At 47.1% G+C, this 24,245-nt stretch overlaps 1 protein-coding gene across 1 annotated transcript in view; it reads right to left on the bottom strand.

Annotated features, from left to right (window-relative positions):
* magi1b (membrane associated guanylate kinase, WW and PDZ domain containing 1b) overlaps positions 1 to 23,081 on the bottom strand; it is a 140,728-nt gene extending 117,647 nt beyond the window's left edge. Inside the window, 1 exon segment of the mRNA XM_048254000.1 lies at positions 22,263 to 23,081. Coding sequence (XP_048109957.1) covers positions 22,263 to 22,560 — 298 coding nt within the window. The 5' untranslated portion in view covers positions 22,561 to 23,081.
* Positions 23,082 to 24,245: the final 1,164 nt, after the last annotated feature.

Here is a 24,245-nt window from a genome sequence, read left to right as displayed (position 1 = left end):
CCATATGAAGCATCTAATCACCTCCAGCTCACACACACACACACACACACACACACACACACACACACACACACACACACACACACACACACACACCCTGGATCCTATCCTGAGCTAGCTCCCTCCCTCTCCTCCTCAGTATGACAGGATTTGTCTACGGTCACTGCAGGTGAGAGTTTGGATGAAATCCTATTGACTAGAGGGAACAGTAGAACAGTATAAGTAAGTATAAGTATATCTACTCTTTTGATCCCGTGAGGGAAATTTGGTCTCTGCATTTATCCCAATCCGTGAATTAGTGAAACACACTCAGCACACAGTGAGGTGAAGCACACACTAATCCCGGCACATTGAGCTGCCTGCAACCACAGCGGCGCTCGGAGAGCCGTGAGGGGTTAGGTGCCTTGCTCAAGGGCACTTCAGCCGTGCCTACTGGTCGGGGTTCGAACCGGCAACCCTCCGGTTATAAGTCTGAAGTGCTAACCAGTAGACTACAGCCTTGGAGAGCAAGAGGCCAGGGCAATAGTTAGAGAGAGGAAGACAAAGAGATGGACAGAATGGAGAAGGAGGGAGAAGGATGAAGGAGTACTAACTGTGTTAAGTACACTGTACACTGAACACTGAGAATGGTCGAGGAGAAGCCCTGACCCCAAACCAGGCCAAGAGAAGTCTCTGGAAGTAACCAAATCTTCAGAGGCTTTTCCCATATAGCCTACATACAAGGAAGGGAACGCGCTGACTGAAACAACAGAAGACAGATTGATACGAGAAATACAGCTCACACAAAGTCATCTAAATCAATTCATCTGTATTCTTGGCGCCAAGGACCGATACAAAGAAAAAACACCCATGTAGAGTCACACTTCATCTAACCCTAACATCTCACGTAACATCCACACCTTTGCAGTTATGTGAAGTACAACGCTCCCACAGTCTTTAACTTTAACAGTGAACACTGCTTACCTGAAGGCGACGCCACGCTCAATAAGGCACAAAGCACACAGAAGTAACCTTCACTAGGAAAACTAATGGAAATTCAAGAGTGCGCCTATTTACTGTAATCACGTCTTTGCATATAGTGTTGACAAATGAGGTGATCTAGCAGCGAGGTACACTATGTCTTCAGCCTTGGCAACCTCTGAAGCCTGTCAGCTCTGTCAACGTGACAACCCTGCTGCAATCTTGGGAATGTGAGCTGCACCATCATCATCTCTTGAGTGTTTAGACAACAAAAGTGGATCAAATTTTCTCGAGTCGGCCAACGTGCAAAGTCAACCAGTTTGTGAACTGAAGCGCATGGACAGAAGTTTACGTAATACTCCTATGCAGGTATGAAAAACTGGAGACTTCATGAGAGAATAAAATGAAGTTTGAAACCGCCGCACACACAGAACCTTACTTGATATCTGTACAGTGCACTTAAACAACACCAACACATGTGCCTGATTACGGGTAATATAAGGAGTGTTTTATTCCAACTTAAAAAATACGTTTATTTGAATGGTTTGGGAGTTGTGCAAAGAGTGTACTTCGGCCAAGAGAGAAGACAAGCGCAAAAAAAGAGTAAAGAAAATGAGAGAGAGAACAGAGAGATGTGGACGTTTGAAAGAGGCCAGCAGACAAGACTGAAACTGGCTGCATTTGCGGATCATGACATCAGACCACCCACATTCCATCGGAGCAGGTTCATCCACATGTGTGGCATTCCCCTCTCTCTCCCGCTCTTTTCCCCCCTCTCTTTCTCTCTCTCTCCCCCCCCCTCTCTCCCCAACTCTGAGCCAGTCCCACCACATCAAAGCGCAGAAACAACCCTTCTTCCTTCTGTTGACTGCCCTTACTGCAGGCCACTCTACAATTCACTTTCCAGCTCGTGTAGGTTTACGTTTGAGAGAACAAGAGAACAGGCCTGAATACTTTTATGTAAAAAGGCTTTTATGTCTGGATAAACAACTGGTATATATTTCTAATGACTTGAAATATGAAACATATGCCTCCCTCTTTCAACAGGGGATGAATCTGGGCTGTAATGGACATGTTTTTTCAACGAAGCTGAAAGGCCCCTTGGGAGGGGGTGAGTATACGTCAAAAAATGGATCACATGAAAATGTGTGTGTGTGTGGGGGGGCATAGGAGGGTACTGTGAATGCTGCAACGTCAGCAGAAAGGCCACTCGCTGGTGAAAGAATTATGCACAGGCAGGAAGTGTGTTGTGTACACAGACACAGGTAGTGTGTCAGTGCATATGTCTTTGCGTCCCACACTCACACTCACACTCACACTCACACTCACACTCACACTCACACTCACACTCAGCAAGGGAAGAACTCTCAACTCTAGCTTGGACCATTTTGGTTCATGTTGAAAAGAAAATGCACAGCAGCACCAAATTTCCAAAAAAGCCCCAAAAGCCTCTCACTGCTGTTATCTGCCCTGGCACTTCTAGCCAACGAAGCACAATTGAGTACGCTGTTGAGGCAGAGTGGGATGTCTAGACGATAAAAAAATGTCTGAAGGTCTGAACAGACTGTGCTGCACCTCTAGCGACCCGACACAACCCTGGTCTCTAACGCCCCTCCTCGTGAGAGCACGCCGAGATCGAGAGCTGCCCTTCACATTAGCCAAGGCAGAGATTTCATTACCTCCTCTGACTAAGATTAAATGAGACTCTTTAGTGTGGTGCAAGAGAGCCATAAAATCATGGGGAGAGACAGAGAGAAAGAGAGAGAGAAAAGGAGGGATTAAGAAAGGGAAAGAGAGAAAGAGAGGGAAAGAGAGAGAAAGAAAAGGAGAGAGATTAAGAAAGGGAGAGAGAGAGAGAGAGAGAGAGAGAGAGAGGGGGAAAGAGAGAGAAAGTGAAAGAGAGAGAGAGAGGGAAAGAGACGTGGTTGGAGGGCACAGATGAGCCCCGAGGTCTTTGTGAGGGGGCTGGCTTCACCACACCTCCCTCACATGTCACCGACGACTCGACCAGCTTGTTGACCACAACATTGTGAATCCTGAAATGTTTCTCATGTCATCAGTAGGCATCTCTGCTGTTTAGACTACTCTGCTGAACAATGAAAGGCAAACATTAAGTACAGGGCAAGGGGGGGGGGGGGACTGGCTGTCACATCAGGCAACGTGAGGGGAGTGGAACAGAGGAGAGCTGAACTGGGCTGAGGTTGGGCAGGTTGTGGAATCCAGAGCATATGGTTTTCATTAAGGCCCCTGGATCTCCGTTAGCCTGCTCCTCGTTAGCCTGCTCCCCACTAGCCTGCTCCCCACTAGCCTGCTCCCCACTAGCCTGCTCCCCACTAGCCTGCTCCCCACTAGCCTGCTCCCCGTTAGCCTGCTCCCCACTAGCCTGCTCCTGACTAGCCTGCTCCTGACTAGCCTGCTCCTCGTTAGCCTGCTCCCCACTAGCCTGCTCCTCACTAGCCTGCTCCTCACTAGCCTGCTCCCCGTTAGCCTGCTCCTCGCTAGCCTGCTGCTGCTGCTGCGGAGCGTTAGGACGTCGGGTGCCAGTTACAGTAATGAACCCGTCAAGGTCTCCACTGAGGCCCATTTCCATTCAAGCTAAGCTCGGGGAGGGGTGGGGGGTGGGAGAGGGAGAGAAAGAAATGAGAGGATAGAGAGCGAGGGGAGTCCCTCTGTGGGTTGACGGGACATGCGTTTTCTCTCTGTCAAACTCATCCCAGACAGACGCTAAACATACGTTGCCTGCCGCGCCAACCACTAATATGCTCTGGAATGGCGCAGTTTGTTTTTTTGCGGTCTGCTCCGCTTGTAGCACCCATACTGGTGTCTAATCCCTCCACTTCGTTCGGCGTTTGGATCACGATGACAACCTCACTAGATTCAAGATTCAGGAAAACGCTTCCAAATGGAAACAATTTATTGGAAACAAATGAAATAACTCAAAAAAGTTTTGTTCCAGTCATAAGGTGGAATCCCCCCCGAGGGGTTTCTGTCCTCAACTGCAGCTACCGTCCCCGCTGCAGGGGGCACACACATCTGGCAACGCTGCGGTGGTGCGGCCGCCACTTGTGTCTAATTAGCTGTTTAGAAGCCATCTTCTAGAGGCGTACAATAGAGCCAATAATCCATCCGTCCTATTTTCTCTCTGCAGCTAGTCCTGCTTTGAGCTACTAAGAGTCTGAGATACTGAAGGCACTGATGCACTGTGACTAGAAGTGGTGCAGATGTCATTTTGCCTACTGGTTAGCCTACTGGTTAGCCTACTGGTTAGCGCTTCGGACTTGTAACCAGAGGGTTGCCGGTTCGAACTCAGACCAGTAGGCACGGTTGAAGTGCCCTTGAGCAAGGCACCTAACCCCTCACTGCTCCCCGAGCGCCGCTGTTGTAGCAGGCAGCTCACTGCGCCGGGATTAGTGTGTGCTTCACCTCACTGTGTGTTCACTGTGTGCTGAGTGTGTTTCAATAATTCACGGATTGGGATAAATGCAGAGACCAAATTTCCCTCACGGGATCAAAAGAGTATATATACTTATACTTACTTACTTATACTTATTTTTATGATGCATGGGAATGAATGTGACACTAAATCCTAAAGTTAGACAGTCTGGAGCTCTTCTTCACAGTCCATACATGACCAAATGTATAGATTAGGAGCAATTCTAATTTCAAATATGAGCATCTTTGGACAAAACTTGAATTCCCCCATTCTGATGTATGACTACACCGCTGGAATTCTACACACCACACACACACACACACCCTACATACAGTACACCACACACACACACCCTACATACAGTACACCACACACACACACCCTACATACAGTACACCACACACACACACACACACCCTACATACAGTACACCACACACACACACCCTTATCGGTTGGGATGAAAACTAGCACTAAAACATTTGGCCATGTTCTAACACAAGACACATGAACTGAAATGTAAAACATTGCCAGACTGCCAGGAAGCGTATATACATACTCAGTCCATATTTGAGGTGCAGATACACGGACCCTAACAAGTTCCAGACTAGAGGGAGCGGCCAGGCAGCAGGGCCAGCACACAAAGGGGCTTTGTTTAGAGTGACAGACAGAGAGGAGAGGAGAGAGGCTCTGACCTGAGTGGGTAGGTGCTGCGGCACTGACCCCAGCGCTCCAAACGTCTCGGGGAGAGGGGGGGCAGAGGGTGCAGGGGAGGGCAATAGAAGCAGGAAGCAGGAGGCGTGAGAGGTGGGGGGGGCAGTTCTGCACACTGTGTGACTGGGGCCTCCGGTAGACGCTTCAGATCCGGCGCATCAGTCACGCAGAGCAGCACAGACACACAGCTTGCTGCACGAGGCCGCACACCCAGGGACACAGAATAGAATCTGTACGCCGCCGCACAACGGAACCGGGGGAGACTGCTGGTGTCCATTACGGTGAGCAGTAACACACCCTCGCGTCAGGGGACAGTCCCGGCATGTGTAGAGAGAGAGAGAGAGAGAGAGAGAGAGAGAGAGAGAGAGAAAACCTAATCACAGGCCACCAAGACACGCCATGCACGGAGGCAAACTAGAGCGTCTGATTTGCGGTGAGCGCCGGTCCCTCACCACCATGTCGACAACATGAAATATGGCTCTAATAATGGCCGCCTTCTGCTCGAGGCCCTCAAGCCGCTTAATGAAGCGTCGCGCCTCCAGTCAGGCCTACCTTTATTCGGCTGCGTCTCCCGCACACAGATAAGCAACCTTATCGAGCACAGGGGCAATAAGGCCGGGTAAGTGTGCCGGGTAAGTGTGGTTCACTGGGTTAGAGCTGCGCTTGCAGAGATTGCCCCAGGGGTGGGGAGGGCAGTTACGGACAGAGCCTGGCCAGGAGTCACCCGGTGGACGTGTGTGTGTGTGTGTGGGGGGGGGGGGGGGGGGGGTTCTGGAATGTTCTGTTCCATCTCAGAGCCAGCTCAGGAGAGGAGAGGAGAGGAGAGGGGAGGGGAGGCAGACGCACAGCAGAGCTTCCAGGGGGACATGCTGATATAAACTCTGCCCTGGATCCTATCCTGAGCTAGCTCTCACACACACACACACACACCCTGGATCCTATCCTGAGCTAGCTCACACTCACACACACACAGACACACTATGAGACACACACATATGGGGCTGATACTGGAGCACTGCTGTGCCGGCCGGCTCAGGCTGGCTGCGCCGTGTGACTCACAGCTCAGCTCCACTCCGTTCTGCTCCCTCCACGACCAGCGTCCAGCTCAGCAGAGGGAAGCCGCATGTGTGAGCGCTGATAGTGACCAGCGTCCAGCGCAGCAGAGGGAGGCCGCATGTGTGAGCGCTGATAGTGACCAGCGTCCAGCCAGCGCCGCAGCTCCAGCCCAGAGGAGGAGGCCGCATGTGTGAGCGCTGATAGTGACCAGCGTCCAGCGCAGCAGAGGGAGGCCGCATGTGTGAGCGCTGATAGTGACCAGCGTCCAGCGCCAGCAGCCTGGAGGCCGCATGTGTGGATAGTGACCAGCGTCCAGCTCAGCAGAGGGGAGGCCGTATGTGGCTGGTGACCAGCGTCCAGCGCAGCAGAGGGAGGCCGCATGTGTGAGCGCTGATAGTGACCAGCGTCCAGCGCAGCAGAGGGAGGCCGCATGTGTGAGCGCTGATAGTGACCAGCGTCCAGCTCAGCAGAGGGAGGCCGCATGTGTGAGCGCTGATAGTGACCAGCTCAGCAGAGGGAGGCCGCATGTGTGAGCGCTGATAGTGTCCAGCGCAGCAGAGGGAGGCCGCATGTGTGAGCGCTGATAGTGACCAGCGTCCAGCTCAGCAGAAGGAAGCCGCATGTGTGAGCGCTGATAGTGACCAGCGTCCAGCGCAGCAGAGGGAGGCCGCATGTGTGAGCGCTGATAGTGACCAGCGTCCAGCGCAGCAGAGGGAGGCTGCATGTGTGAGTGCTGATAGTGACCAGCGTCCAGCTCAGCAGAGGGAAGCCGCATGTGTGAGCGCTGATAGTGACCAGCGTCCAGCTCAGCAGATGGAAGCCGCATGTGTGACGCTTCGGTCATGCTCCAGATAGAGAGAGAGCTGAGAGCGTCAACATCTCAGACCACAATGTTCACACAGGCACACACACGCCACACCACACACACACACACCACACGCACACCACACACACACACACCACACCACACCCGCACACACACACTACTCTACGAATCAGCCATGGAGAGAATGGGGACTAGTGTATTTTTGCTGTGAAAGATGTTTACAGTGTTTCCCATACATTGACTTATTTGTGGCGGCCCACCACAATACCTCAACATTGACCACCACACAATGATTTTCCAGGTTGTACTAAATTGTGCTTAAATCTGGTTAGCATCATAACCACGCTGCGCTAATTTGTTAAAAACTGTTGCGTTCAAGTTGATTCTGCAAACCAACCACCACAAATGGAATTCAATTCTGTGGGAAACACTGGTTTATCTCTGCGAATTAGGTTCTTGTGAAGAGTCAGTTTGAGGAGGGGCAGTTTACCCAGCGTCTTAGTGTGGGTCAAACATAGGGCAGTTTACCCAGTGTCTTGTGACCCAGCGTGTGGGTCAAACAGTAAAACATAGGGTCTAAGGCCTTTATGTGGGTACAAAGCAAGTTGCACAGACACCCAACACACTGGTCACGGTTTGAAGCCTTAGAAATCTACATGGTGTTTGATGGTCTGATGTGGAGTAGTTTGCCTACAAAATACATACTTCAGAAAAGTAAAGATATCAAACAGATAAACAGCAGTCAGGGACAGAAAGACGATACTTCTCAAAAGGAAAATGCTAATCATTCTGTTGTTTTGTCAGGACCACCCCTACACCCAGCTCCCGATCCAGACGTCAAACTGTTTGATTGTGGAAGATGGGGAAGAACGATTCCATCCCGCTCAGCACACGGGCTGTGACGGCGCGCGCTCTCTTCACGGTTCAGAGAGCTGTCAGCAGAGGAGCTGAGAGAGGAGGGAGGGAAGGAGGGAGGGAGAGAGAGGTGGAGGGATGGAGGAGGGAGCGATTCACTTCACCCCACTCCTCCAGAAGATGCTCTGCAGAAAGTTGACAGCCAGAGAACATGTCGGCCGTCTCGGTCCAGTCTCTCCTCTGATACCCCCCTCCCACACCGCCACACACACACACACACACACACACACACACACACACACACAGACACACACACACCCCGCCACTCTCCTTGCAAGCTGCGAATGGAGGGCCACGTCAGGTATTACTGAAGAAATGAGACTTGAGCAACTGCGGTCTTCCTTGTGTCAAGTCTAGCGAAACACATACAACTCAAAGACTTGCTATAGAGTACACTCTGACTTATGAGGTCGAAGTGCTATAATATGGGGCAGGAACGTCAATCAGGAAAGAAAATAGTTTTGGTCCAAGGGCACAGCCAGACACTTAGCTGATTATAACCATGTAACCATAGATGCCTATTAGAATTGTTATCATGAATGCAAGTTTGGCTATTTAAAGTCCCTCATGATGTGATGACATTTGTACAAAAGACCTCATTATGCAATATTTCAGCAGTCAATGGATTGTTTCCTTGAAATGCCTTTTCTTTTAGAAAGAGCCATTTCCCTGTGGGGAAGATGAAGCTTTTATACCTAACATTTCCTTCCACCTTTAGTTTAAGCTGTGCATGTAGCAGGCCAGTAAACAACATGAGTATCTGTTTTCTAGTTCCTACCGGTAAACTCCCAAAACAACTGAATTCCCCATTCTGTGCCATTTGTAATACCACATAAAAGGAAAATTACACATGCTGGAGTGAATGTTAAAACAAAGTAGTTAAAGGTCAAAGGTTAAAGATGTTCTTGCCTACAGGACACTGCTGAGTATAGGCTTATCTTAAACTCTCCTCAAATGTATCCTTCCTTATTTGCATTATGCAAACATTCTCAGGGCGTTCACCAGGATGGAAGACTTCCCTGGCTTTGCTGAGACACACTGCAAACATGCTTTTGATGGCCAGGGAACTGCAAAAGTACGAGTCCACATGGCCAACATCAATCAGGAAACGTGAGGGTCTTTCACTTCCCTAACAGGTCATGGCGCACTAGATCACTTCATCAAAGCCTCCCCCGTCCTCGCCAAGATCAGTGGCTTTTGACCGGTGTTAACTGACCGAGAGGGGAGCAGAACATCGCATCAGGTACTGTAGAGGAAGCAAATCTCTTCACAGATAATTAAACAAATGTGACCAGCCTACACAGACTAAAAAAAAAAAAAGGTCTCTTCCTTTTGAAATATAAAGACGGTGAAGTTTCAACACATTCACCAGCTGACTTTGAGTAGGTCGTGAACCTACTTACTCCACCACACACTACTGTTCCCACTGAAAAAATAGGGAGAGAGAGAGAAAAAAAATCCTACATTAGCATTCAAATCTCCTGAACCTGGCACGCTCGATAGATTAATGAAAGCTAGCTTTAATATTTCAGAGGTTTAAAAAAGATGTTTGACCCTCTTATCAGAGAGACCTATATTAGAGGCCTGCCGTGTGTAGGTCAGGCCAAACTGGAAATACAAGTGCAATTACAATCATACCCAACACACCGCCTAGGGGGGAGAAAAAATCCTATTTGCATGGAATGCAACAGGAACATGCTTTTAGATGGAGGGAAAAACAGACCTGAATAAATAGACTTCACCTCCCATCAAGCACAGTGAATAACGTCAGGAGGGAACATTCGGTCCTAGGGCAACTCAGTGGGACGGGGGTGGAGAACAACAAATAAGGCCATCTAAACGTCCCAAACAAATAAATGTCCTAAACAGCACCATAATACCTGCTGCAGATGGGCGCATGGAATGTGAAAAACACCACAAACTAAACTAAATTATCTTGTGGAGAAAATAAGCATCATGAGACGCGTTCTCATCCATGCCTGCCCCGCCGCAGACACTGTTTACAAGCGGCTGCCATCGCTGCTGCCCCAATCATCCCAGAGTGTGTATCCGTGGAGGCTTGACAGATGCCAAGACCGATTCATCTGTCCATCCGTCAGAGGGGGTGACACAGATGCCAGGGTTAGGCCCTGGTGCCGGGGCTGTGCAAACACCTGACTTCGATCAACCTGAGTAGGCTGTTTACATATGCTGCAGGGTGGAGGGAGGAAGGGGGAGTCAGGCCGGTTGGGGGGGGGGTGGGGTTGGGGGTAGATAGCCTCCACTGTGGTCCGTGTCTGGCTTGAATGGACAGAGTGAGCGCAAGAATGTAGAAAATGTGTAATCAGAAAACACCCACACACAGAGACACACACACACACACACACACACTTCCTAGAAACTGGTTCCTTGTCCATATCTCACCCCTCCACCCCAGTGTGTGTGTGCGTGTACGTGCGCGCATGTGTATTGTGTATGCGCGTGTATGTATGTGAATACATTCCTTCTGCACCTGTAAACTGCAACGGCAGTTTCGCCCTAACCGGTTTGACTGGGTCGGCCCTGGAAACAGGTGCGTCAACACACATCCACCACCACCCATCACGTGGCCGCAGAAATATCTGGACTTTACTACGCACGCTGACGCCAAAGCTGGACAGCGCTGTTGGCAAGCCACTAGTTCCATTTAAACTATCAGCTTATGGGATGAGCCCGTGAATATGGCTGAAAAAGGAAGAAGAGAAGGTCTACTGAAATCATCAGCTCTGGACATGAGACATGACTGAACCACAAAGCCAAGTAAAAGCGCCAGAGATTAGGCATAGTCCTTGAGTTGGTGCTTCTCTAACAATAACCCTGCGCTGGCGATAAGCTATCGGTCTTACAGGAACAAGACAAGGAGACAAGCGAAAGAAAACTAGTGATCAGGAACAGGACACACACAAGGGCAGACAGAGAGAGATAAAGGAGAGGAGAGGAACGTCAGGCTAATGGACGAGATTCCAGTCATTCCAGTTGCGTGGCAGAGGACAAGAGAACTCCCCAAATACCACATGACCTCCTCCCTGATGATCACATTAACTCAACAAAGCTCAAAAGGCAGAGTGCAATGCAATGCTCAGACTATAACGACTCCATCCGATTACACATAAGTTCTCGCTCATTTTGATGAGTCATGTGAAGTAGCATTCTGCTTTGACTGGTCAGAATGCCCGAGACTGCCCAACTGACGTTGATGAGTATCGTTTTGCATTCTGGACTTTGGGTCAAGATCAACTTGATTCAAACCTCCCATGCCTCTACCATACCATTCTGCTGCCTCATCGTAGGAAACAATGGAAGCTCTATCGTAACACCTCCAATCATCACCCATTTCGTTCGAAAATTCTAAAACAACGATGTTTTTTAATACTTCAAAATAACATTTGTTAAATGAACCTTACATTTTTCAGTAGCCATAGGTGTGTAGATTTGAACAAAATCTGATTTGGTGGGCCTGGTGGGTTGTCTATTTCCACCCTTTCAACAGCACATGAACGGTTAGACTGAGAATTCTCGTTGCTACTTCAAAATTCCACCGACTACTTCATGCAGTTATGTACACGCAGCATCATTACACTATTCAACAAAATTTTGCTGCTCTTATTTTTTCATTATTATATGTGCCCTCTTATTTACTTATTTACTTACTTTTTTGTTTACTTGAATGTTATGTTTGTCTGTGGACTTAAAATTGGTAAAATATGTCTTGTCTTCACCGTGGGATAGTGAGAAACGTAATTTCGATCTCTTTGTATGTCTGGAACATGTGAAGAAATTGACAATAAAGCTGACTTTGACTTTGACTTTGATTTAAACCACTTAAAGTGACTGTATTTTGACATTTTCAGTACAAAGACAATTTATATACCCTTTCCGGATGGGATCTTACGTTTTTGCCGGAATCAGTCATCCTGGTTTTTATGGGAATGAATATTAAGTTGCATGTACAGTACACGCAAGAGGATGGAAACACGGGACTGGTGGTAATAGGGGGCGTTCCGATACCTCTTTTAGCACTACAATAAGACACCTGAGTCAGTGGGTTGCTTTCTTCAGACAGGAATCTTGGGAACAGATCCAAACAAAACAAAAAAAATTCAAACAAAAACAGCCATCATGAGTTTTGAGTCCCCCACTTTTCAATACATGTTTTATTTGTGGTTATTTGTAAAAAAAAAAAATCTGCTTTCTGCTTGACCTTTTCCACAGCACACAAGCCACAAGGCATTCGACTAACTTGTTTCTCTTTTCGTTGCGAGGTGACTTCATTTTCTAAAGGTCTTACAGTGGAAAAAAGCAAAGGCAGAAATGTCAAAATAAAAATGCATAGAGCTACCCATACCACTTTAAGAAGAGGAAAGGTGAATTTGACAAGAGCAGCATAATGTCCCAGAGATCGGAGACGTAAAATATGAGACTGCACGCGCACACAGGGAAATGCCTCCTCGGGCCTGCTGTCCAACTACCACAGCATCTGTTCTTTAGCACCGGCCAGTGCACTGACCTGCGCCAAAGTGACAGACCAGAGTCAGCACGCACCAGCAAAACAAAGTGCTTTGGACGGTCATTCCCTCGCCAGCTCTGGCTCACCCTCAGTCTCTCTGTAACAACACTGACCAGAAGCAAGTCAGTGCAACAATATCCCCACATCCCCAACAGTACCCAACAATATCCCCACATCCCCAACAGTTTACAGTGTTTCCCATACATTGACTTATTTGTGGCGGCCCACCACAATATCAACATTGACCACCACACAATGATTTTCCAGGTTGTACTACATTGTGCTTAAATCTGGTTAGCATCATAACCACGCTGCGCTAATTTGTTAAAAACTGTTGTATTCAAGTTAATTCTGCAAACCTACGACCACAAATAGAATTCAAATTCTGTGGGAAACACCGAGTTTACTTTCAAAAACACTTCAGAGGGTCTTTTTCTTCCGCTCCCTTATCTGTTGTCCTCATGAGAGCCATGAGGACATGAGAGCCTCCCAGGGGTCACAAGCCACTTACCGGAGCAATTCTTTGCATACTTGAGAAGCTATTCACTATGTATTAAACAGATGAGGTAATACATCACTCGTATATAAAATGTCCCCTTTTCCATGGACCTATTAAACGAGAGAGGGGAGGAGAGGGGAGGGGAGGAGAGGAGTAGAGAAGAGGAGGGGAGAGGAGGAGAGGGGAGAGGAGAGGAGAGGAGGGGAGGAGAGGGGAGATGAGGGGAGAAGAGAGGAGGGGAGGAGAGGGGAGGGGAGAGGAGAAGAGGAGAAGGGAGAGGAGGGGAGAGGAGGAGAGAGGAGGAGAGGGGGGGGAGAGGGGAGGGGAGGGGAGAGGAGAAGAGGAGAAGGGAGAGGAGGGGAGAGGAGGAGAGGGGGGAGGGAGAGGAGAGGAGAAGAGGGGAGAGGAGAAGAGGAGAAGGGAGAGGAGGGGAGAGGAGAGGAGGGGAAAAGGGGACATAATCTGCCGCAGGAGCTGGTTCAAGTGAAACTCCCTGAAGAAATCAGTCTTCAGTGTCTCCACATTACATTCTCTCAAATGATTTGAGTTGAGGCGAGACTCTTTCATCTGTGGGAAGCACAGTCGAGTAAAGTCGAAACAACACAGGAATCCACACGCCACACACTCTCGGCCTCCACCACGTCGGTCTTGGTGAGAGGAAGTTTTACAGTCTGCTCGGTGTGCATGGACTACTAAGCTGGTAGGGTCGGTTTCAAACAAAACAATATTACATAGCTGAGCTCCAAAAATGTGGCTCGTATGTTTTACAAGAGCAAGGGAAAACATTTCAGAATTGATTTTGTTTTCCCCTGACAGTTTACCACCCAAGCTATGCCTCATCATACAGCTAGATTCCTGAAGTGCATGTGAACTCCACGTTCCAGCGAGAATGCGTCTTAATACAAGCACATGGGTGGATCACATGAAGCCACAGAGACATAAATATACTCCCTAAAAGTCCAGACCACCTCTGCTCAGACACTGGCAGATGAGGAGGAGGCCTAGCCCTTCACAGTTTCTCCCCTGAGGTATTTAAGCAGACTCAACATGAAGATCCTTCTTCCATTATGCTGGTTTCTAAGCTATAAAATATGCCAGTGTTACAAAGACAAAAGGAGAAGGGGGGAGGGAAAAACATCTTTGACAAAATGGAAAAAAAGAAACCTGTCGAGGAAAAAAAAGGACACTTTTCCGTGCAGGCCAACTTCAGTCCTCCCCAGCATAAATAAACCATCTCAGCGCACTCCTGCATGAGGGTGGATTGGGAGCCAGGCTTGGACACCCTGCCAGTGCAGAGAGAGAGAGAGAGAGAGAGAGAGAGAGACAGACAGACAGAGACAGACAGACAGACAGACAGACAGACAGACAGACAGACAGACAGACAGAGAGACAGAGAGACAGAGAGAGAGAGAGAGAGAGAGAGAGAGAGACAGACAGACAGACAGACAGACAGACAGACAGACAGACAGACAGACAGAGAGAGAGAGAGAGAGAGAGAGGGAGGGAGAGAGAGAGAGAGAGACAGAGAGACATACAGAGAGAAAGAGAAAGAGAGATAGAAAGGGGGAGAGAGAGAGACAGACAGAAAGAGACAGAGAGGGAGAGAGAGAGAAAGAAAGAGAGGGAGAGAGAGAGAGAGAGAGAGAGAGAGAGAGAGAGCGCAAAGCCTAGGAGTAGCACCATTCTTGAAAGTGATGGCAGAATTACAGACTCTGGGCCAACAGATCACCACTGACTCCACAAGATAATTTTAACCCGTGTGGAGCTCCAGATCCCACATGAGAAAGGTTCAGAATAGCACCAATGGTTCACACTCACTCGCTCCACCTTCACACAAAGGCCATCTGTGGCTCCACAGACCAATTACCATGGGGTGAGATATGAACACCAAAACACTTGGAAAGAGAGAAACCAGAACCACGAAGCTTCTGGTCCACAGGAGAATCAGACTAGACTAGAGACAGTGGTTGATCGGCACAGAGATAGCAGCGCATGTCACTGTGAGTTAGCCCGCTCTTACTGACCCCAAGCTCCCCCACCCCCCATCTGCCCAACATCTGGGCCGGTCCTACACTGGGCACCCCAACGCTGCGCAGGAACAAACGCCCGGCTCGCTGCCACTCGCACTGAAAACCTCCTCACTAATCGTCCCCAGAGAACGACCCGGCCCAAAACGCAACCAGACACGGCCAGCCGTTCGGGAGGGGTTTATCACTTTACCAACGCCGGAGAGCAACGGGGCTGGGAACACATTAAGAGGTGTTGATGACCACTGCGATCCACTACACTCCAGCCCACTTTTCCAACCCACCCACTTACACCGTGGGGAGGGTGGCAAGTCCGCTCACGTCCAGGTGTTCCACCAGGAGCCAGACGCTGCAACACTGGCACGAGAGGAGATCGCTCGGCAGGCGGGCAAATAAGGTAAGGAGCCATCACTACTGTGCCCATATGGAAGCACTAAGCTGCCCACCGGAACACAGGAATCTGCCCCCCTGCTGTCAAAATAAGCTTAATTAAACCATTCACAAAACATCAACAGTTTCCTGATGCCGGCCACATGTTCTCAAGACCATTTTCGACATATTAAGTGTTTGGAAGCATATTTGCAGCTTTGAAGCATGTGTTATTTTTTAAGTGTTTTTTTTTTAATTCCATATGGTGCTGCTGGCAGCTGTTGTCAAAATGTCCAACAATAGAGGATTTCAAGTATTTTTGCATAAATAACACAGAAGAAACACATTAGAAGCACATCATGTGCAGGCTTGTATATTTTATTTAAAGTAAAAAGCTGATTGAAAATGTACTTTTCTTTCAGTCTCTCGTTATTGAAAGAAAATATAACGTCAAAGCTTGACACATTCCTTTGGCCTGCGTGGAGAGAGCAAGATAAAGAGCAGTTCAGCATAGCAGGGACAGGTTAAGCGCCTCTTATGCACCGAGACTCCCACATGTGTCTATACAGAGGAGCCCAAATCGACTGTGGCGTCTGCCCTCGCTCTGGCGAAAAACAGACGGCTTTATCTACATCCTGGCTGTCAAGAGTAGCCTTTGCTGATGTCCCTGAGAGGTGTTTGTGTGTGTGTGTGTGTGTGTGTGTGTGTGTGTGTGTGTGTGTGTCTGTGTGTGTGTGGGGGTGTTGTGGTGGTGAACCACAGGACCAAAGGGCTGGCTTTTGTGACTAACGACCTGCAGAAAGAAGCGTTGTGTTTTAATGAGATTTTTGTACTCAGGCCCTTGGGTCTTCTTGGCTAGACCGTAATTAAAAGGCAGACAACAGAAAAGATGGAATTTCTGAACACCTCCTGGGAATGTAAGGTTAAATGGAACAATAGCTTCACAACACCAAGAGCCACTATCTTTGAGGTCCATTTGGAATTATTCAGCTGATTTCATCTGCACTAAATGAAGATAGTGAATGAATATCAATACTCACACAGTTTTACAGTTATTCTTCACACATTCATAAATTCATGTGGACAACAATAACATATAGACAGACACAAACACTGCATGATGTACTTTTAGTCCAAATTAAACAGATGACAAACTACTATAACTACTTCTAAAACTAACTACTTCTAAAACAGGGGAAAATACAATGCAACCTCACTGCTGCAAAATCAATATCTATGAAAATAGTCAGATAGCAACTTCTGTTCAAAACAAGGTCAGTTTTCATAACCTGAGGGGCTCGATCTCTCCGATTTTATCTCTAGCCTCACATTCCCTCTCCCTGCATCTCTGAGCTTGTTGGAGAAATTATGCATTTTCATCTCTCTAAATAAAAGCAGAGCTGACAAAAAGCATTTTGCGTCAGCATGCGTCATGCTTTGCCTGGCCTGATAGTCTCTCTCTGTCTCTGTATCGCTTCCTCTCTCTGGCTGTGTGTGTGTGTGTGTGTGTGTTGAGGATAAACAACAACCCTGCACCCTTACATGAAGCCCTGCACTCAGCTCATGCCATGAATCTACACTGCAGTCCAACCCCTTGACAGCAGACCCCACCACATGTCAGAAGCACACATAGATAGATAGATAGATACTTTATTGATCCCCAAAGGGAAAATTCAAGGTCTCAGTAGCATACGGACATGTCAGAAGCACACACATTGTGTGGTGTTTGCAATCAGCGCCTGAAGTAAAGTCAACTCACACAACCTAACAAAATAGCTCACAAAAACACAATGAACGGTCATCGCGACCCAGACAGTTTAGTTTTGTTTTTCCACTACCCTGCCCTACCCTTGACATGCCTTACGCTACCACATGAGAGTCATGTGACCCCTGTCCACCACCTGCTGACCTGACCTCAATTTTGTCCAGAAAGTTAGTCACACCCCATCTTCAAAGACTCTGACAGAGAAGTGGGAACCAACCATTTCACATTCCTCACTTGCTCCACAAAACATAATAATGAGCAGAGGCAGTGACAGATGAGGAGGGTTGGAGGAAGCACAGGGGGATGGTTTATAGCACTAAGATTATGATAATACGACAACGTGATTGACAACACAGGAATTCCCAATGGTATTAGGACTAGATATTTTGTAATGTGATTCCTTTGCTTCTGGTTGTGGCTGAAGAGACTAGGCATTTGGAGTGGAGGGAGAACAAAATCTCGTCAGCCACTGAGAGCCTCTAGACAGAGGGCATGGATCTTACTGGAAAAATAATTGGACAGCAATAAGTGGCTATTTAGGGCCCGTCCACACGGATACGCTTTTTGGGTTAAACGCAGAGGTTTTGCTTCGTCTTGGCCGAGCGTCCAAACAAATCCTGTAAACGCACTGCCCGAAACCGCACTTTTTTAAAACCTGGTCCCAGAGTGGAAAAATCTGAAACCGTAGCCCTTTTAAATTCGTTTGGACAGATAAACCGCACATCCTACTTGCGTATCGATGAGGTCATCGCCACACCTCAGCTGCCCTGGACTTCACACTTATAGTATTGCCTAACAATACTAGTTTTCATACATGACATTACCTACGATTACACTCCGTAAGATAAATATCACAACTGGTGCTGCACAGCGCCGATAGCTTATGACTTGGTGGACTGAACACTGTTTTTCCCAGTGTTTTTTTTATGCATTCTAGCTACTGTCAGTGACGCGAGAGAACTTAAGTTATTAGGGAAGTGCGGTGTAAGTTTGCATTAATTTGTGCGTAGTGCCGGTGTCATTAATTTATTTGACATGTCTTACAACATAAATAAATGCATTCATAGTGAAGTCAGATATGAGCATACAAAGACGCTTAGAATTCTAGAACTCATGTTAATATAGATGCGCACTAAATGCGAATGCGCGATTTGATGCAAGCAAAAGTATTGACTGTTACTAGCAATTATAAATGTGGCGACGGAAAAGCCTAGAACTTGGGTATGCCTAGCCTTTGCAAAAACGAATGTGAATCGCGATTATCCTACAACCAAAGAAAGTAAAGGAGATTATTTTTACCTGTGTTAGCCAAATAAAGGACGGGACTGCACCCTTCATATACCATAAAAAATAAGTTTATTAGTTTTACAGTTGACAGTTCACCATCAGTCCACACAAACAATTTTGGTTTCCTTGCACTAGCCAGTTTTGTCGTAGCCTACTCTGTCTGTTGCATGGCCTACACAGCGCGCAAGCTTTGGTCAATTTCTGTAACAAACAGTGCCACCTATAGGCCTGGGATATGAAGTAACGTGTTGAGTCGCGTTGAGATGGATCCGTTTGGACGCAAATATTCTAGGTCTTATTCATGGCCGCCACAAAGCCTTTCTTCGGAGGCCCCACGAGCTGTTGACACAGTTCTCAGGGCCACAGAGTGATTTCCATAGTGGCAGGCGCAGCCGGGATGCATCCTGCTGTTTGATCACCTCCCTGGTAACCTGAGCCTTTGTCAAGGAGTGGAAACAATCACCATAGAAACCACCACACGTGGCCTCATAGGTAAAGCAGAGCCACAGCGAAGATTAGGACAGAGGGACTCAACTTGGGTGCACTGGCCTCAATGCATAAGTACTACAGGATCTGGACACCACATATGGTGGGCAAGTTCCTTTCTCAGAGAAAAAACAATTATATCATGCAAAATGTACAACATAACAAACATTCTGAAAAATCAATTGCTTCCAATTGATTGTGGGAAACAATTTGGATGTTTGAATGTTAACATATCATTTAGATTAAGGTGAATCATCATTAACTGCAGACACACGTACACACACACACTTCACTAAATACAGTGCAATGAGAAAACCCTCTCTTTCTAGTAGGAGAATAGAGAAGCGAGGAATAATAGGCTTTCTTTTCATCTGACAGAGTGTGTAAATACAATCGCTAGTGTGACCAATTCCGTTGTAATCACACAACAAGAGGAAACACTTCAGTCAATCTGTACCAGCCAAAATGACCAAAACAGGGCAATAAAAAAGCCTTCTCTCTTGAAGAGGCTATGCAAGCCAGGCACCATCCTTTGTTAAGGGACAGCGACATTTCACAGGCCATTTACCATCACATAGCCGCCCCTTTAGGCCTGATCTAAATACACTTACACACTATTTCCACTGAATTCAACGCAAGATCACACTGAACCATGTTCATTAGGAAGCAGAGTCAGGGCTTTGCTCTGGAACAGGGCACAAGGAGAGCCCCCCGCCCCCTGTCCATTCCTGAGTTGAGCTGAAGGAAAGGAAATGAGCATTTCCACGTGCTTGGGCTCGACAGAGACCATCCTCGCCGAGTTACTGCCAATATCCACCACCACCAGCCACACACCTGAAGAAAGCCCACTTCCTCTCTCACACAGACGAACATGTGCACACATGAATTGCATCCCAAATTGGCCTAAACAACCAGCTTGGCAGCAACAACAGTAATTCAGAGCAGAATCTGGACAATAAAGTTTGGGGAACCAGAAGAGTGAATACTACAGTGACGCGCTGAGCACCTTAAAGGGACTATGTGCAGCATATGAGTGGTCTTGAACGCCGCGTTACGTTGTCATGGCGGAACCCTTCCACAGACTTGCGGTCCGGCGCTAGCTGGTCTGCATGATAATCTAGGATAGCTGGGCAACACAGCGCACAGGCGTTTTTTGACATCATGTCAAAACGGCTCCCTTCACAATCGGGTGCTATTTCTAAGTAATTTTTGCATGTTTTAAACTAAACAAAAAAAATACATTCAGCATCTTTAGGAGACATCAAATGGAGATAAGCTGCACGGTGATCTCCAACCCAGACATCAAATGCCTCCACCCTGACCCCTGACCCTGCCCATTATACCTGTCTCACTTGTCTCCCGCCCCTCTATAAAGGATGGCTTAAACTGAGCAGAATGCAAACACAGGGACGCTATGCCATCCCCCCTCTCTCAAAACTCCTAATCTTCTCTGATGATCCAAGTTGTCACAAATTCCTGCAACGAGGTGGCCTGGGTTAAAACAAACTCTTCGCAGGTTTTGGTCAGCAGACGCCCAGAGTGAAATGCAAAACAGGAGTGTCCATGCAAAACATGGATTTGTTGTTGTTTTGTTCTTTCATTTGATGACAAACAGTACGATATGGCAGTGTTTGGACAGGACATGCAGAGAAGTCTTGCAGGAATATATGGTGACTGAGAAGCACATCCCCACAGCAGTCTGTGCTGCATTATCCATGCATGACCGTTTGGAGATTCCTTCCATTGCCAAGACTGGGGCGATGAAATCAAGTGGACAGCATGGCTAACTGGACTCCCACCAAGCTAGATATAAGCAACCACAGCCTTGTTCCCCAACATAGTTTATGTATGGGATGTATAGTAGAAGAAGCATAGCACAGTGTCTCATTTTCATCAGAGAGACACCTTCACATCTGTCATAGGAGTCTCCCCATTTCAGGGACACCGGCTTATTTACTAAAAGACAGGGAACGATGTGTTGTAGTCATCACAACATAGTTTCACCCTGACCTGACCTGACCCCCTTTGCGTCCAACACTCAGCTTGACACTATCACCGCTTGCCAATTGACATCACAGATGGGTGAACGGTTTAATGGATAACAACCGGATCATAAATTCCAAAAGGTGAGCCAGGGTTTTAACAACCCAACAGAGAGCGTGTGTTTAACTGTGCCCATGAACCTTACCAGACCTTCCCAGTAACACTGGAATTTCGATCTATTAACACCTGCCTTTCCAGTTCCTCAGGAAGACCGGGACAAAATATTCCATGGAATAATGACAAAGGTGCGTACATTTAACAAATTACACATAAAGCTTTTTTTTACTGAACATATTTTCTCAATTAAGACTAATTAGGGCCAAACTCCCAGACTATATGAATTATTAAATGCGAAACAGAATCTGTTCGGGTGAGAGCTGGACCAATCCTCCCCAGGAGAGAAGCTGGAAGCAGGCCCAACCACCTCCTGGGCCCGCTGCAGGGCTAATTGGCTGGTTTTATTCGGACTGTTTTTGGTCATTTATGAAGGCAAGCTCATGGGACTAAAGTAAGACGCTGAGTTTCTAGGACTGACGGGACAGTGTAACTGAAACCACATGAGGTAACCCCCGAGGATAGCCACCAGTGGACATTACAGACATAACAAAACAAGGTGTTTGACCACCACAGGAATGTCTTGATTGCTATACACACCAGAAAGCATAGGGTAAAGTCACAGCCAGCAAGCAGTGAGTGGGGGGAGAAGGAGACACAGATTCAGCTTGGTAGTGACATACTTCTATGTCAGATGAACACAATGAAAACTTATTAGATGTTGAGAGTTTTGATTCTCACACCATTTGTATTACCTTTCCTCCTACTACAAATTATTCACATTCACAATACACTGTTGTCATGATAATCTGGTATGGGAATGAACCAGTTGCTTTCCTCCCTTGCTAGTATATGTGATTGTTAATTCAAAGCAGTTGCCAATTTGTTTTTGAACACCTACTGAATTTATGCCAAGAGTATTAAAACTTGGCCTGTAATTCATATGGCTACCCTGTCAACACTTCACTTGACTGCAAAGGTTTGTGTGGTGTCAGTAAATGAAATTAAGACTAAATATATGCCAGCCCTCTTTGCAGATGTTTGTCAGGGAGACTGTGTCAAGCTGCATGGTCATGCTCACCGGAGCTGACCACAAAGAATGTAGTCTGAATGTACAGTAGTGATTCTCACATGGTACCATGCAGCTGGTAAAAAAAATCCCAGTGAATAGACCTTAGCCTGGGAACTGTGCTTATGGCAATTCACAACTTGCAGTCAGTGTGGTTTCATAAGAAAACCACACACGTATTGCTGTATTGTAAAGATGATTATAGGGAATCAGATGATAGCTGCGCTCGTCTTACCTTGCCTGACTGTTTTCAATCTGATCGGTCCTTTACAATTCTTGATCACTGTCAGGATGTCATACAGGGGCAAGCCGGAGACGGGCAGCGTCTCAACTTCCAATATTAATTCCCCTTCGATTAATTTGCCATTCTTGTAAACCACAGCATTTTCGTTAACTTGTCCTATGTAGGCAAACTCTCCATTCTCCGCTCCACCGAGCAGCTCAGCATTCAGTTCACCGCGGACGTCTTTGTAGACGGCGCTTTCGTTTACTTTGGTGGTCCAGTGATTCTTCTTTTGGATCACTTTTGACATGGTGATTCAAATCAGCCAAGAAACAGGTGGCCTCACCAATAAATAACTAACACAGTGGATTGTCCGCTGTCTCATGAAATATTCCAATCAAACGCAACAAAGTTTATTTTTCTTAACTTGGAGCATGAATGCCGTTTTTCTTCTGGATAAAACTGAATTAAATCAAGCCATTATAGTCCACTTAAACCGAACTCCTTAATCAGCAGCTGTTCCTAATTCACATGTATTGTTTTTCCTCATCTTCTTATCATCTTTGCGGTAATCCCCCTTGATCGATCTCATCGGCGTCTGCCTTACTTTCATGAATGTCCTGAGTCCGTACTAATTTTTATCTTCGGTTCTTCCCTCGGAACAACTTTTCTTGCATTCTTTTTCCAGCCCCGCGGCTTTCCTCTATGTACGGTGTGAGTTTGTTAGTGTTTTCTGCACAGATCACGGCTCCTTTAAGCAGGTACAATGCTGTCGTCTGTTTCGTTACATTTCATCCTATGCTGCGTGCTCCACCGATGGGCATGGACTGATAGTAAAATGAGCGCATGCGTTCTGCCCCCTCCCTCCGGAGCCCTAAAGGGATACCCTGACTACACCTAATGCAGGGTCCTAAAGCCTTTCAATCTTTTTTCACCATAATGTTTACAAACCTAAGCCGGATTTTTTGTAACTTCGCTGAGCTCTTGATTACATGTTTTTCTCATGATATAGCAAAATAATAATTTAGAAAAGTGGTTGCACTTCTCGCTGCCCTATTTCTCACTAAAAGGAGATCAACAGTGGTTGTGTAAGCTTATTCAAAAAGATAGGCCTACTACCAATATACCTGATGTATGGCATATTGTGGAAGTCCGAAGCGCTAACCAGTAGGCTACAGCTGCCCAGAGAGAGAGAGAGAGAGAGAGAGAGAGAATACCAGACATGAGTGCTTTAAAGCAGCATTTTGAATAACAAAGATGGTCATTGCTCTTTGCTCTTGAGCCTTTCAAAGGGTTTATGAAGACTGCATGTCCTTTTTTATTTGACCTACTTTTATTTCTGTCAACATGTTGTAAATGTTGGTTTTCATGCTTTATTTTGGTATTTTTACATAAGGCTTGTGTAACTGTCATTTCACCTACATGAATGAGTATGACTGTGACCTGTTTGAGTACCAGTTTTACAGGTTCTACCAGGTTCCCTTTTCTGATTTTGCAATCTCACCATAGGGTTTACTAAACTCTTATTCAGCATAAACAAAAGATCTTTTGCATTTCAACCTAAGCTGGCACCACTGGTACCACATTGCGTAATGTGATACAACTTACATTGGCTGCATCACGTTTAGGTGAGACTATATTTGCCATGGAGCAACACATTTGTCACCATCAGGGCTGATAACACATGGAGTGGATTCACAGACTGGCAGAAGATGTCAGCATGACAAAGTGAAGCCTCACGATAAGATCAGATGGGCTGTGCAGCACCGCTGCCGCCGACGCAGACGCCACTCACCTTGGGAGACACAGACGAGGCCTGAACGCCTAAAAATAACATCCAAAGTACTGCCGCTCCCAGGTGGGTGAAATCATTGGCCTGAACGGGACGGAAAACAGAGGGCTTTTAAGCCTGAACTGTGTAACATCTCCTCTGATCGTCAGATCCACAATCAGGCGTAAAGCCAGAGACCACACGGCAAGTCATTCGCATCTGGG

The sequence above is a fragment of the Alosa alosa genome, chromosome 10 (assembly GCF_017589495.1).
Source record: "Alosa alosa isolate M-15738 ecotype Scorff River chromosome 10, AALO_Geno_1.1, whole genome shotgun sequence".
NCBI lineage: Eukaryota > Metazoa > Chordata > Actinopteri > Clupeiformes > Clupeidae > Alosa > Alosa alosa.
The sequence above is the reverse complement of the archived record's forward strand: the minus strand, read 5'-3'. Positions and strand labels throughout refer to the sequence as shown.